This window comes from Ochotona princeps, chromosome 31 (genome assembly GCF_030435755.1).
Source record: "Ochotona princeps isolate mOchPri1 chromosome 31, mOchPri1.hap1, whole genome shotgun sequence".
In the NCBI taxonomy this organism is placed as follows: Eukaryota; Metazoa; Chordata; class Mammalia; order Lagomorpha; family Ochotonidae; genus Ochotona; species Ochotona princeps.
In genome coordinates, this window is record NC_080862.1 from 8725088 (window position 1) to 8740642 (window position 15555).

General features: G+C 51.5%; 1 protein-coding gene across 1 annotated transcript; it reads left to right on the forward strand.

Annotated features, from left to right (window-relative positions):
• The first annotated feature begins 4573 nt into the window (after positions 1–4573).
• Positions 4574–14942, forward strand: FBP2 (fructose-bisphosphatase 2). The gene is made up of 7 exons (XM_058657364.1): positions 4574–4752; positions 7429–7591; positions 8505–8597; positions 10949–11089; positions 11577–11714; positions 12333–12452; positions 14717–14942. The coding sequence occupies exons 1-7, from the start codon at positions 4583–4585 to the stop codon at positions 14909–14911; spliced, it is 1020 nt and encodes a 339-aa protein (XP_058513347.1). The 5' UTR covers positions 4574–4582; the 3' UTR covers positions 14912–14942.
• Positions 14943–15555: the final 613 nt, after the last annotated feature.

The window sequence follows — 15555 nt, forward strand, 5'->3', positions numbered from 1 at the left end:
GGGCACTGCTGGCTCCCAAAGTCCTGACAGTTGCTGTCGCTGGTGCCCAGCTGTCGAAGTGAGTGCATCAGATTAGGCAGCCACTTATAACACCAGCAATCAAGCCCATGTTGGAGTGATGATGACAGACCTGGCTACTTTGCATTCGCCCCAGCTTCCCGCTGCTGCACTTGCGAATACAGTGGAAGATGGCCAAAGTCCTTGGGTCTGTTCCACCAAGTGCACAACCAAGATGGAGTTCTGAGCCCTTTGCTTCAGCCTGAACCCAGTCCTGGCTCACAGGTAACTTCAAGATGTGCTTAGTGGGTTGAACACCATCCTGCCTTTAAAAAAAGTATGTCTCGGGCCAGTGCTGTGGCTGTTTCTGTCAGCAGCACTGGCCCCTTATATGGGCGCCAGTTCAAGTCCTGGTTTCTCCACTTTTTATCCAGGTCCCTGCTAATGCACTTGGGACAGCAGCAGATAATGGTTGTCCCCTAATAGTTGACGCCTACTTTTTCAGGCAGCAAAGATCTGGCTAAATGAAAGGAGGGAATGCATTCGAAAGATTTAGGGATGGGAGTGGGGAGGGGGTCTTTTCAAGCCAATACCCATCGCTTCCTTAGGCCGGGGAACATGACCCTTTTAGTTTCCAGAATGTCACCTACAACCCCTGAGTCGTGAAATTCTGAGGAACAAAAACCTGATTGGCTCAGTTTAGCCAAGTGTCCGCCTCTCATCCAATCAGCGGCAGCTGGAGAGCAGGCTTCCGCAGGTGTCGGCGCCCTCTCGCAAAGAAGAGTCCCTCGGTGAATGCGCCGGAGGCACGGTTCAGATCGAGGCCTGCAGACGGTGGGCCCTACCGGCTGGGCACGCCAGCAAGCCGTGTACAGAGGCCTTGCTGTCCTTCTCCCTCAGTTGGCCACCATCTTTGACCACACAGAGCTAGGTCATAAATAGCCGTGCGGTCACGGATGTATCAGGGGGCACAGACAACTGTGCAACGGCTTCTGCCGCAGCTGCTCGTTAAGCTTCCCCTGTCCTGGGCGTCCCGAGAGAACTTTGGCATTTGCTAAAAGGTCAACAGCTGCGATTTCAAGCCATGATGGGTAACTCGAACTTCTAACATTTAACTGTAGCTGCCTGCGCTGGTGTCAGCCGGGGCTGCGTGGAAGCCAAACAGCCCTCCCTGGGTTTAGGGTGTATAAATGACACACCCAATAATTCTTACTCTGGACTTCCCTATTACTGAGATTTCTGCCGATTATTTTTTAAGAGATCTGTTTCTTTATTTGGAAGACACGCGCACACAGGGAGAAAGAGGGCCATTTTTCACCCTCTGGTTCACCCCCTCCGTGCTCACAACAGCCAGAGACTGGAGCCAGGGGCTGCCTCCAGGTCAACCACATGGGTGGCAGGGTCCCAAGAACTTGGGTCATCCTCCTCTGTTTTCCCCAGCCATAAGCAGAGGGATGGATCAGACAGGGGAGCAGCCAGGACACAAACCGGTGCCCATCCGGGATGCTGTCACTTACAGGTGCAGGATTAGCTTATTGAGCCACCATGTTGGTCCCAGGAAAGAAGCCCTGCCATCTACTGCCCTGAGGACAATCTGCTAACACAAAAGGATGAAGGTTGCTTGATTCCTCTCCTCTGAAGACCTAGAGCAGTCAAGCTGCTAGAGACAGGAAGTAGAATGGTTACTGCCAGGGCAGAGGTGCGGGTGTGAAGGAATGGAGGGTTTGTGCTTAATGAATTTGGGGTTCTGGTTTGGAAAGAACAAAAGCAGTCTGAAAATGAATAATGATGATGGTTGCATAAAAATATGAGTGCTGTTAATCATACCATTGAACTATACACTTAAATAGAGCTAAAATGGGAGGAGAGCTACAGGGGGTTCAAGACAATGCCTAATGCTGGCAAACTATTGAAGCACTAGTATGAGACCCAGTCGCTCCACTTCTGATCCAGCTGCCTGCTAGGGTGCCCAGGTAAGCAGTGAAAATTGGTCCAAGTGCATGGGTCCCTGCCATCCGCACGGGAGACCCCGATGGAGTGTCTGGCTTCGACTTAGTCCATCCCAACTGGAGAGTGAACAAACAGATGGAAGATTTCTCTCTCTCTCTGTAACTGCCTTTTAAATTAATAGGGTCTTTTGAAAGTGGCTAAAATGGTAAAAAAAAAAAAAAAAATACATAAAATATAAGCCCTAATTGCTTAATGCTAGGCCATACTTTTATTTAATTTTCATTTTATTATTACATTTGAATTATGTTTTAATAAAGGTAACCATAAGAAACAAAGGAAAATTGCTACAAGACACTCGGAGTATTTCCAGACTGTCTACTTATTTCCTCACGGTGGTCTGCACACTGTCCACATGTTGCTCTGTGCTTTGTTTTACAGTAAAATTGGCTTTCAAAAAAAAAAAAAAAACCCTGCAGCTCTATACATTTTAACACAAAGAACACATTCAAGTAAATGCAAACCTTAGCCAGGACACAGAGTTGTGCTGTCATACAGAAAACTTGTTCATCTTTCCACACCCCGAGCCCTGGCAATCAATGAGACCGTGTCGTCTGTCACATGGGGCAGGGGGACGGGCAGACAGTATATAATCTTTCACGACTGGCTTCTTCCACTCAGCATCATGCTTTGTAGTGGCTAAGAACTGCAATGGTTTAGTGTGATTTGGCTCCTGAAGGCTTACGTGAAGTCAAATCCCGAAAGTCCTATGCTAAGAGGATGGAACTGTGGCAGTTGGATTGGGGTCTTGGAAGGTGATTGGATTAGATGAGATCTGGCATGGAGTCTGAACCGTGAGCCACAACCAACCTCTGCTCTTGGTGAAGGTAGGCTGCCTCCGGCTTGTCACTACAGTAGCTCAGGAGTGATGACTACGTGGCTGTTCTTTTTACGGCCCTGCCACAACTCGTTTCCGCTCATGGATGAGGCACATGTGGGTTCCTGACTTCTCAATAAACAGAGCTGGTGTAAATATTTACACTTGGGTCCTTGTGTGAACGTGTGTATTCTTTTCCCTAGCGTAGCTGAGAGGTCCCCCCTCGGGGTCACGGTGTATATCAACAGGTGGAAACCCCCCCTAAATCTGCTGAGTCTTACAAAGAAGTCAGAAGCTCTAACAACCATTCCCTGACACACTCGCCCAAGAACACACACAGCTATGAGCATACTTATTGCAACGATTTTCCTGGAAGAGCAAATGTTTCCAAAATAATTTGCATATTCATACACTGGGATGCAGCCAGGATCTATGGTCCAACTTGGGTATATATTTCCAGGATGGCATGCCATGGTGGGTGGGCACTGTGGGTTGGCTCGTCGATCACCAGTGCCCATGGGGGAGGGCACCACCTGATGTCAGCCACACTCGTGCAGAGGTTACCGGAGGGAAGGGAAGGGGTCCTAGAGACTAAATACCCTTGGTGCTCCCCTGCTCTCTGTGTCTTCAATGTATTGAAGGCATGACTGAATTCCCAACGTAGGCCAGGGATCGGGATGTCACCCCGAGAACCATCTACAAATGGAAAACTCGCAAAGGCAATCACACCTAAGACAGTACTGAGCATGGACTGCCTACCATTTTTTTTAAAATCCTCATAACCACTGTGTAAGATGGATGTTTTATTTGTACCCTGACTGGTGAGTGGGGAAATGGACGGTTCTTCAAGTGCTTTAGGAACTTTCTCAAGTCATGTGACTAGCAGATTGCTCTCCAAAACTACCCTGAAACCTTGATATAGACCCCGCCAGTGTCTGTCACAGCACACAGTCACAGCAGCTGGACCAGCCAGGCGGTGGGCTGGGGGGTCCACACAGTCACAGCAGCTGGACCAGTCAGGCGGTGGGCTGGGGGGTCCACACAGTCACAGCAGCTGGACCAGCCAGGCGGTGGGCTAGGGGGGTCCACTAGGGGTAAGCATCTTCTTGTTTACATTTCTTCGAGGCTTTCTTTTGTCAATAAGCAGGTGCTATTTTTCCCATACAACATAAATGCAGAGAAATGGCCCTGTGTAAACAACGTGTTCTTTATTTTGCCCTCCTCCCGTCAATTGCCAAGCCATGCAGGTGAAGTGCCTTCTGCAATTGAAAGGCATCCTTTGAAAGAACGCAGGCTGTGCAGATCTCAGGATCCCAATAGTTTTGTTATATGACCTATGCTCCAGATAGGATCCCGGAGGCAGCCAGCTGCCAACCAGTCAGGCGCTGTAGAACCTGGATGTGCAAAAACCTGCTGGGCCCCTGAATAAAAGGGACTCCACTCCCACCTGCCATTTAGGATTTAGCTATTGCTAAATCCTCACCATTTGGAGGGTCTTTAAGGGGGAAGTCCTTCCAGAGAAAGTAGGTGTTAGCTTCCAGCAGCTCAGATCTATTTATAGCTCGCTTAGGGCGCCTTGGCAGTGGCCAGAGGAGGTTCCTTGAGGGCTCGTCCAAGTTATTCCAGTCACGGGGGCTGGGACCTTTTAGGGCCAGCACGGATTTCTCATCAGCCTCCACCCGGTGAGCATTCTCCAGCCCTTTGGGATAAGCAAGGCTTCCTGAAGGGTGGTAGAGCAGATCTGCAAGCAACGCCAGCATCATGACGGACAGAAGCCCCTTCGAGACGGACATGCTGACCCTGACCCGCTATGTCATGGAGAAGGGGCGGCAGGCCAAGGGCACCGGGGAGCTCACTCAGCTGCTCAACTCCATGTTGACGGCCATCAAAGCCATCTCCTCAGCCGTGCGCAAGGCCGGCCTGGCCCACCTGTGAGTCTGGGGCGCATGCGTGGGAGCTCGCGGCACAGCTGCAGGTGCGGGAGCTGCAGGTGCGGGAGCTGCGGGTGCTTGTGCTGGAAACCGAGTCAAGACCACCGACATGCCTGTGCGCGTGGAAAGCCTGTTGCGTTTCCCGGTTTCTCTCATGTGCACTATTTGGTTGCAAACGATGGAGGAGGGGGTACATGTCTCAATTTCTCAGTTACTGTTTATCATAGCAGCAAGCACAGTGGCTTGCTGCATTAAAACTCACGCTGCTTTTTGATGACTGCGTTTGCCCGGGGAGTCTCGCTGGCTTCCCAGAAACAGGGGGGAACCTGGAAGCGTCTCTTTCTGCGCTTTGCACAACCTGGCGTTTTATCCGTTCATATCCGTTACAAGCCAGAAATCATTCACAAAAGGGAACGCCTGGCAGGGTCCCATCCGCATCTCCTCCCACGCCACTGAAAAAAGTCTTTTTGCGATGTTTATTCTTTGGGATTCTTTTTTCATTGTCCGTACTCGGTGTGCAGGAATCTGGGAGGCACTAGACCTGGGAGCGGGTGGCAGGAGCCTTCTCCCACTTGGTCTCTGGTGCGTTAGCCAAGTGCACAGGCCGCCCAAGTCCACGCCAGGGCTGTGGTGGAGCACAGCCAGGAGTCTGGTTTAAGTCTGGGAGGAAAAGAAACCACTTTTCTTTAGCTTTGTATTTTCTTGGTGGTCATGATCTAACCTAACTTTCCCGATGGAGATCTCTTTGAGAGTTCAAAGAACTTCTTTTAATTTATTATTTATTTATTTTGGTTGAGGGGAGAAGAAGGAGAAGCCAAAACGAAGACCTAGGAAAGTCTGGAAGCGGAAAATATTTACTCTGCACAACTTAGTGCTTGCTTTCTTTTAAAAAAAACAAACGATTTATTTATTTTTATTGGAATAAATAGAAGTTTTATTTTTATTGGAATGCAGCAGTGCGGCCTGTTTAGCAGTCCCCCTTCTGTGCCGTGCTGGGACTGTCTTTATGACGGCTAAGGCCCTCCCTGCAGGGGGTCTCCCTTGTCCCTGCTGGGTGCTACCAGCGAGCCCCTGTGTGTCTCCCTGAAATATGCTGTAGGGATTGCGGGGGCTTGAGCCTCTTCTCCCTTGCTCTTAGCTCCTTAAGCTGCTGTGTGGCTGGGGGTCTCAGTGTCCGGGACACAGGTGGAGCCTTGGAGACCTGGATCGCGAAGGTGCTTATCCTCCTCCTGCTGCCACGCAGTGGGTAGACAAGGCCAGTCACCCGCAGGAGGACGGCTCCACCAAGTCCATGCCGCCGATTGGCCGCCAGGTGGCAGGCGCAGCCTGTAGGAAAAATAGCCGCCGGCGTTCCAGGCGTTTTGAGTGTTCCTAAAAATGCTGCTGGTTTTACTGTTCCAAGATTGAAAAATATCCCCCCAAGATCCATTGGCTGACAGAGTCCACCCTTACGCATCCATACCCAGGCCTTGCTGTTAAAACTTGAGCAGAGATAATTGTCCAATCTGTTCTGCTCTCCTCCTCTCATATGGCATCTGAAGAGCTCTGTTGGCCCAAGTAAGCTGCCCATCATGACCCCTCCCCTCACTTTATGCACCTGGGCATGGCAACCAGGCAGGACGCTGTGTGGGAATAATGGAGAGAGGTCTGAGTTGGCAGTGCTGGAAGGAGTTTTTGTCTGCGGGGATGCATCCAAGGTACCCACCCCTGGCTTGAATTCTTTGTCTTGCTGGGGGACTGAGATCTCCCAAGTCCATGTGCCCTAGGCAAAAGAAGGCAAGGCTGCAAGATGTAATTTGAGGGTATTTCAGGAAGTTCCAGGAGGAGGGAAGGAATGCGTCTCCTTTGACGCAAAAAAATTTTTTTTCTGAAATCCATGGGAAACTGTGGGTTATAAAAACAAAAAGGATGGATGGATTTATTTTTTTTTAACAAAAGATTCATGTATTTCAATGAGTTACACAGGATGAAATCTTTTGCTTTTAAAGACTTATTTATTTTTGTTGGAATGGCAGATATCCAGAGAGGACAGACAGAGAGAAAGATCTTCCATACACTGGTTCACTCTCCAAATGGCTGCAATGCTAGAGCTGAACCTATCCAAAGCCAGGAGCCAGGAGCTTCTTCTGGGTCTCCCACGCGGGCTCTGGGTTCCAAGGCTTTGGGCCATCCTCCACTGCTTTCCTAGGCCACAGGCAGGGAGCTGGATGGGAAGTGGAGCAGCTGGGACATGAACCAGCACCCATATGGGATCCCAGCGCGTGTCAGGTGAGTATTAGCCAATCGAGCCACCATGCTGGACCCAGAGGGAATGTTTCATCTACTGGTTCATTCCCCGAATGACCACAACAACCAAGGATGCTCCCTAAGCTGAAGCCAGGAGCCCCAAGCCCCATCCGGGTCTCCCATTTAGATGGCAGGGACCCATGAACTTGGGTCATGTGCTGCTGCTTTTCCAAAAGGTGCATTAAGCAGGAAGCTGGATCTGTAACAGGTGCTCTGAGACAGCATGCTGGCCTGGCAGGTGGCAGCGTCACCTGCTGTGCCACAGCGCCAGCCGATAACAGTATATATATACTGCACCCAAATAGCCTTATCTTTTACTTGTTTCTCCCACGACCTGTTTGAAGCATCTGCCTCCTTTTAGTGACTTTATTCAGACTTTCGTCGTCCTAGGTATGGAATCGCGGGCAGCGTGAACGTGACGGGAGACGAGGTGAAGAAGCTGGACGTGCTGTCCAACTCCCTGGTGATCAACATGCTGCAGTCGTCCTACAGCACCTGCGTGCTGGTCTCCGAGGAGAACAAGGACGCCATCATCACCGCCAAGGAGAGGAGGGTGCGTCCCCGGGCGGCTGCAGTGCCCACCCTTACCAGGAGATGGTGCTAGCTACCTGGCAGAACACATTTGCTGGGTCACTGGCTTTTCTGGACTTTCTTCTGTCTTAAACATTTGTCTCCTGGAAACATTTCTTGAGTTGAACATAGTATGGTGTGTAGAGCAAAAAGACCCACATCAGGGATGCTATTCATCCCAGAAAGAAGTCACAGTGATTGACTGAACCAACTTGCCCCGTGGGTGGGAGTACCCCTGCTCTTGCTGAGCCAGCAAAAAAAAAAAAAAAAAAAAAAAAGACACTAAACTCAAATGGAACTGGGACATTGCTTCTTGGGAAAGTCAGAGAGTGAGTGTGAGTGTGAGTGGAGAGGAGAATGGCTTCCACTTGGCTTGCTGTTTCATGATCAGCAATTCATCAGCCAGGCTAGGGCTTGCTTGGTAGCTCATCCGTAGCAATGCCGAGGATGCTCTTCCTGAATGGTGGCTGGCGCTACTTGGGACAGACCAGAGTGGCTAGACATCAACACGAGTCTCTTAAGACTACACACTTTGCCTACGTTTGCCACCAGCAGCCAGGTTCCAATTCCAGACCTGAATTCCTGCCACCTTCCCAGCATCTTGGAGCTGTGGTGGGAGGGAAGTGGGAGCCAGCGCAAGAAGGGAGTGAGTGTCTAGAGGAGGGTGGGTTTCCCTCGCTCCCTGCTGGTGTCCTGGTCTGTGGAGGCTGGGGCTGGCCCCTAGCTGCAGGCTCCTGCTGTGTGCTGGTGCACGCTGCCCGCCCTAAGTGGGCATGGTGCGTGAGGATACCCAAGGTCTCTAAATCTCTCCTTCATGGCATGTTGCATGCCACACACAGTCTACACTTGTGGCAGCTGTGCTGATGCGGTTGGTGCTTCTTTTGGTCATCATTTAGGGGAAATATGTGGTCTGCTTCGACCCCCTGGATGGATCTTCCAACATCGACTGCCTGGCTTCCATTGGGACCATATTTGCCATCTACAGGAAGGTGAGGTCATGTACTGGTGTGTCCTGGCTTCTTCCTGTGCAGTCCCTGGGAGTTCCTGTCCTGAGCCCCTGTCTGTGTGCTAGGCTTGCAAGCTCAGAACTTCCAGGCACTGGCGAGGGTCGTGGGTTGCACTGCTGGGTTGCTAACTCTCTGGTTCCAGAGACCCATCTAGCTATTTCTCTTAAGGAAAAATGATCAGACTGATAAATGTTTTGATATTTATCGCTGCCGCCCAGCAGCGGCGACACTAAAAATGTGGAGTCGAACTTTTGAGGGTCCGGGAAAACCCGACAACCGGACCTCTCACTGTCAAAAGCGGCTGCATGTAAAACCTTCTCTCTGCTGCTCCTGTCCCCATTTGTCTAAGCTTTCCTACCCGCTTCTTCCACCACCCTTCTTCCCACATTTCTCCCCGTACTCTCTGCTTCATTCCCCAGTCTCCTCGTCGCCCCCAGTCAGTCTCCTCGTTGTCCCACAGTCAGTCTCGTCGCCCCCAGTCAGTCTCGTCGCCCCCAGTCAGTCTCCTCACCGCCCCCAGTCAGTCTCCTCGTTGTCCCACAGTCAGTCTCGTCGCCCCCAGTCAGTCTCCTTGCGTGCGTCCCCCAGTCAGTCTCCTCACCGCCCCCAGTCAGTCTCCTCATCGTCCCCCAGTCAGTCTCCTCATCGCCCCCAGTCAGTCTCCTCACCGCCCCCAGTCAGTCTCCTCATCGTCCCCCAGTCAGTCTCCTTGTGTCCCCCAGTCAGTCTCCTCGTCGCCCCCAGTCAGTCTCCTCATCGCCCCCAGTCAGTCTCCTCATCGCCCCCAGTCAGTCTCCTTGTGTCCCCCAGTCAGTCTCCTTGTGTCCCCCAGTCTCCTCGTCGCCCCCAGTCTCTTTGTGTCCCCCAGTCAGTCTCCTCATTGTCCCCCAGTCAGTCTCCTCATTGTCCCCCAGTCAGTCTCCTGTCGCCCCCAGTCAGTCTCCTCGTCGCCCCCCAGTCAGTCTCCTCATCGCCCCCAGTCAGTCTCCTCATCGTCCCCCAGTCAGTCTCCTTGTGTCCCCCAGTCAGTCTCCTCATCGCCCCCAGTCAGTCTCCTTGTGTCCCCCAGTCAGTCTCCTCGTCGCCCCCAGTCTCCTCATCGCCCCCAGTCAGTCTCCTCATCGCCCCCAGTCAGTCTCCTCATCGCCCCCAGTCAGTCTCCTTGTGTCCCCCAGTCAGTCTCCTCGTCGCCCCCAGTCTCCTCATCGCCCCCAGTCAGTCTCCTCATCGCCCCCAGTCAGTCTCCTCATCGCCCCCAGTCAGTCTCCTCGTCGTCCCACAGTCAGTCTCCTCGTCGCCCCCAGTCAGTCTCCTCGTCGCCCCCAGTCAGTCTCCTCGTCGCCCCCAGTCAGTCTCCTTGTGTCCCCCAGTCAGTCTCCTCATCGCCCCCAGTCTGTCTCCTTGTGTCCCCCAGTCAGTCTCCTCATCGCCCCCAGTCAGTCTCCTCATCGTCCCCCAGTCAGTCTCCTTGTGTCCCCCAGTCAGTCTCCTCGTCGCCCCCCAATCAGTCTCCTCATCGCCCCCAGTCAGTCTCCTCATCGCCCCCAGTCAGTCTCCTCATCGCCCCAGTCAGTCTCCTTGTGTCCCCCAGTCAGTCTCCTCATCGCCCCCAGTCAGTCTCCTTGTGTCCCCCAGTCAGTCTCCTCATTGTCCCCCAGTCAGTCTCCTCATTGTCCCCCAGTCAGTCTCCTCATTGTCCCCCAGTCAGTCTCCTGTCGCCCCCAGTCAGTCTCCTTGTCGTCCCCAGTCAGTCTCCTCATCGCCCCCCAGTCAGTCTCCTTGTGTCCCCCAGTCAGTCTCCTCGTCTCCCCCAGTCAGTCTCCTTGTCGTCCCCAGTCAGTCTCCTCATCGCCCCCCAGTCAGTCTCCTCGTCGCCCCCAGTCAGTCTCCTCATCCCCCCCAGTCAGTCTTTCTTCCCGCCTCTCCTTCTGTCCGTCCGTCCCAGTCGTCCCCTGTCCTCTGTCTTCGTCTGTCCGTCCTCGTCAAGCATTTACTGGCTACTTTTATATCGTTCTCCACCAATCATTTCTCCCCGCGGGTCCACTTGGCGCTATCTGATAGGCCAGCAATCACGGGGGGAGGGAACTAGCCTATCCTGTTTACCTGCTGGCGAGACAAATCCCGCCTCCTGGCCCTCAGCCAGCCTCCTTCTTGTGACCACCTAACATACACATGGGGTCAGCCGCTCCCCACAGATATTCATTCATCTCCTATTGTTTTGACATTAAAAATATTATGAACCAGCAAAAAGATAATAAAGCAGCGCAGGCTCCCGGGGAAGGTTCTTTGCCGTGACAGTAACACCTCTGGGTTGTCCTTGCTTGTTTCCACAGACCACAGATGATGAGCCTTCCGACAAGGACGCCCTGCAGCCGGGCCGCAATATCGTGGCTGCCGGCTATGCGCTCTACGGCAGCGCGACCCTCGTGGCTCTTTCCACGGGGCAGGGAGTGGACCTCTTCATGCTGGACCCCGTGAGTGGCACGTCCAGTGGTTCCTGACACCCTCTGCGCGTGGCTCTGGCACCTGGGATAATTGCCTGATTGTTTCTAATACTTGCTTTGTGTGTGTATTGGGGGTCGGGAAGGGTGTATGAGAGGCTAGCTGGGGAGCCAACACCAACATGGAAAAGACCAACAGGCCTCTGTCCGAGTGAGGGGCCCCTCTCTTCATGAGTTTATATATTTAAAATGCACTCACCCTCTCTGGAAACACCGTGCTCAAGGCCATCCGTCTTCCTCCAGACAACTCCACGGTTCTTTCCCAGTAAAACTTTACCTGAAGCCGGCTGGAAGATGCTGGTCGTACTGTGTGATCTGGGCTGACTTCTCAGGACAAGCTCCAAAATGGCACAGCCAGCCGCCTCCCCATTCCCACTGGGATCCTTCCACAGTACTCTGTTTGTGGGGTATGCTGACAGCTTCTTTTTCCTGCCCCCACCCCTCTCTTCATCTTTCGCAGGCTCTTGGGGAATTCGTGCTGGTGGAAAAAGATGTCAAGATTAAGAAGAAAGGGAAGATTTTCAGCCTCAACGAGGGCTATGCCAAGTATTTTGACGCAGCCACCACTGAGTATGTGCAGAAGAAGAAATTCCCTGAGGTGAGTGGAGGCAGCCAACGTCCGTGGTTGGGGGGATGCTGCTGCAGTGGGGCTCCCCTACGGGGAGGCTTTGAGGGGCTGGACGAAAGAGGTTAGCGCCACTGTTTGTCACCCTGGTCAGTATGAGTGGTGGACGCTGCTTGCCCTGATAAACAATCAGTCCCTTTGGTAGTTATTGGTTTGAACACATGCTGTTTCTGACTCCACTTCCTGCTAATGTGCACTCTGGGAGGTAGCAGGTGGTTGGGTTCCTACACCCATAGGAGAAATCTGCCTTCTGATCTCAGCCTGGCCAGTCCCAACATATTTTTTTAAAGAGCTATTTGAAAAGCAGAGTGACAGAGACCAGCTGACGGATCCACCAGCTCACTCCCCAAGTGGCCACAACAGCCAGCTTTGAGTCAGGCCAAGGCCAGAGGCGGGAACTGCCCACTCTACCACAACCCTGACCCCTAAAGGATTGATGTGTTCAATTATATAATAATTTCAATTCCTTAGGTGGTGAGTGGAGGAAGGAAGATCAGGAATAAAGCGGCTACAGCAACTGGGGATGTGTACCTGAAGCTGGTACTGCACCCAAATACTCTGGATCTTATCTCTCTTTCCTCTACCTTCTAGGATGGCAGTGCCCCTTACGGCGCACGGTATGTGGGCTCCATGGTGGCAGACGTCCACCGCACACTGGTCTATGGAGGCATCTTCCTATACCCAGCCAACCAGAAGAGTCCTAAAGGCAAGGTAATAATACTCCTTGTGCCTTCCACCGACTTTGTATCGAGTCAGTGAGCCCATGGGGTCGCTGCTCACACTGGCTATTTGTCTGCTGAGCTGTTCCTGGCATGTCTCTGTCTGTAAGGGTCTTTTCCCACTGGCGAGTCTCGAAGTTTGGAAAAAGCGAAGCTGACATGGTTGTGACCGGGGAGTCTCACTGCTCCTCGCCTCCTCATCTCAGGCCTGGTGATGACTGAGAAAGCAATGTCCATCCCTCCCTTCCCACAGCCTGTCTGTGTCTGACCAACTGATCTGGGGCTTGTGGACTGCTCGGAGAACCCAATGAAACGTATCCACCCAGTTCCCAGGAAGCAATGCTTTGCACATGCTCATTAGATGTAATATCTTCTCCAAGGAGTTATGCCTGCCCTCCAGTCTACCCGAGAATCCCCTACAGAGTTCCGAAACTGCAAAGTAAGAACTGCTCAGAACTCACTCAACGTTTCTGGAAAGGCAGCTCCTGGAGTCTACCTGCAACTTTATCACATGGAAAATGTTTGAATCTTAGGAACCAGCCCCTTCTCTCCTGGAAGGAAAGCCATCCCATGCCCACCCTCCTTGCCATGTGTCTGAATTTTGGGCAGTTGTTGACATCTCCAATAAGCAATCAAGCCAGGTAAAGATCTGCCCTTTTTTCTCCACCACATTGGCAACTAGCCACAGCTATGGTTGCCTGTCAGAGTAGTTGCCGATATTTGAATTGTTGGGAGTCTATATTCAAAGGCAGGGAGAGAGAGAAATTTAACAACATATGAGATGTGAGAAAAGATTTTAAGATGCCTGTTGACATATCAGCACTTGTCTCCATGCAATGTTGATCATCTGTATAGGAACCTATCATAGATGTAATTAATCTGTAATCAATTGTATGGACTGAGAGTCATAAACATACTGTGCAAGAGCTGAAGGAGAGAAAAGAAAGCTAGGAATTAGTGAGTGAGACCAAGGAGAAGGTACGAAGATGTGAAATAGAACCACCCTTGCCGCATAGTTCCAGTGTGGAGAACATGAAGACCAATAATTGAGAATTAGTAGACTGATTACAAATGAGTCAGGAAATATTTGCATGGAATTACACACAGTTGGCCAATAAGCACAGGTGATTGCACGTGTAGTGCTGCACCTGTGGGCCCTTAATCCCAATCTCTGTATTCCGGCTCTGATGGTCTGACCGCATCTGCGTACGTGTGTATATGTATGTGTGTGCAGTTGCCTGTTACCTTGTGTTTGTTTGTACAGATTGTGCTTGCAGAAAAAGAGCAGATCCCATAACTCATAGACCAAGGTTCCCTGAAGTCCTGGGTGTTTGCGTATTAAGACCACTTTGCTACAACAGGGACATCTGAAGTCACAGTAAAATATTAACCTGGTTTTAAGACAAGTGCCTTATGCAACGGTGCCCAGGTTTACCATGTCTGAATCAACTGGCTGGTTGGTTGCAGTCTGAGACTTTTGACTATCTGACACCCCAGTCTCCCCTATTCTGAGGCCCCTCCCCCAGGGCAAAATAAAACAGGAGGAGAAGGTCAAGTTCTGTAAGCTTCCAAGGTGAGGGTCTCCATGGCCAGTCAGATGAGGCCAGTGTGGTCTCCGAGGTCATTGGAACAGAACCTGCTGACCCGAGTGCCCCTGGATGTATCAGGGCATCTTTGTGCTTGGCTGGGTTCCCTCTATTGCCGGAACTGGAAGTTTAGAGTGAGGACTTTCTCCATTGATCAAAATGGTAGCCTAGATACTTGCCTCTCCCAGCTGGACCCAAGGTAGCGTTTGTCTCCTTGAAATAGGAATTTAAATGAAAGTGCAAGGTATGACTGATTCTCAAATCAGTTTTTTTCTTTCCCGATACTAATTGTATATAGGCCACAGCTTCTAACTGTGCCTGAAGAATCAGTTTGCCTCTTTGCTGGACTAGTAAGAAATGGGTTGTGAGATCTCTGATCTCCAAGGCTAGAGATGGTTTCTCCTAAGCCCAGAAGTCACCAGGAGGTGGGTATATGTTTCAGCCACTTAGCTAGAGTTGTATCCAAGGCATAAGTGATGAGCCCCACCCTGCCTCTGCCTCCTCTGATCAGGTCGGCTACATCCACTTACTTACCTGTTATGCTTACATGCACCCCTGCTTGCAGGAGAGCCACGCTCAGCAGCTCATATCTTCCTCGAGCTGAAGGGGCATGGGCCTGGATGGGCTGAACGTTCGTATAACTGACCCACCTGCCTCTATTTCCCCACAGCTCCGGCTCCTCTACGAGTGCAACCCTGTGGCCTACATCATTGAGCAGGCAGGAGGCGTTGCCACCACGGGGACCCAGCCTGTCCTGGATGTGAAGCCCGAATCTATTCACCAACGAGTCCCCCTCATCCTGGGATCCCCAGAGGATGTGCAGGAGTATCTTGCCTGTGTACAGAAGCACCAGGCAGGCAGGTAGTGAGTGAGACCCCACACACCCTCTCTACTTCACCTTGAACCTTGTACTAAGGACCCTAAGCGCAAAGCAAAGATGGAGATGGTGGCGACAAGAAAGCAAAAGGCAAATCCACTGAACCCCACACAGAACAGCAACCACACACTGCTGACCACGGGGCTTGGAAGCCAGAGGGCACTCTGCGACAGTGTAAAAGGGTTACAAATAAAAATCCAGCTGTGAAAAGAATGACTGTGATGTGGCTTTTGTTTTCATTTGAATTTAAGCTAGTGTTTTATCGTAAGGTGACTGGCTTATGCATTGCTTCTCAACCAGAATTGCTAAGCTTGTATGTGGACACGGAGATTCACAAATGATGACAAATCAGATTCGGAAGTATTTTCTTCATTTTGTTGTATTGAATTTTAAAGGCAAAGAGAAGGAGAGACGTCACATCTTTTGGTTCAATCCCAAATGTCCAGATTGCTGAGTCAGGCTGAAGTCAAGTCCTCACGGGGTGTGCATTAGCAGGAAGCTGGGTTGGGAATAGACCTGGGATTCAGTCCCAAGGAATCCAATACGGGATGCAGGTGTCACAAGCAATACCATGGTTACTGCTTCCTAAGCCCACCCCTCGAGAAGCATTAGAAACAATGATGTGGGCACAG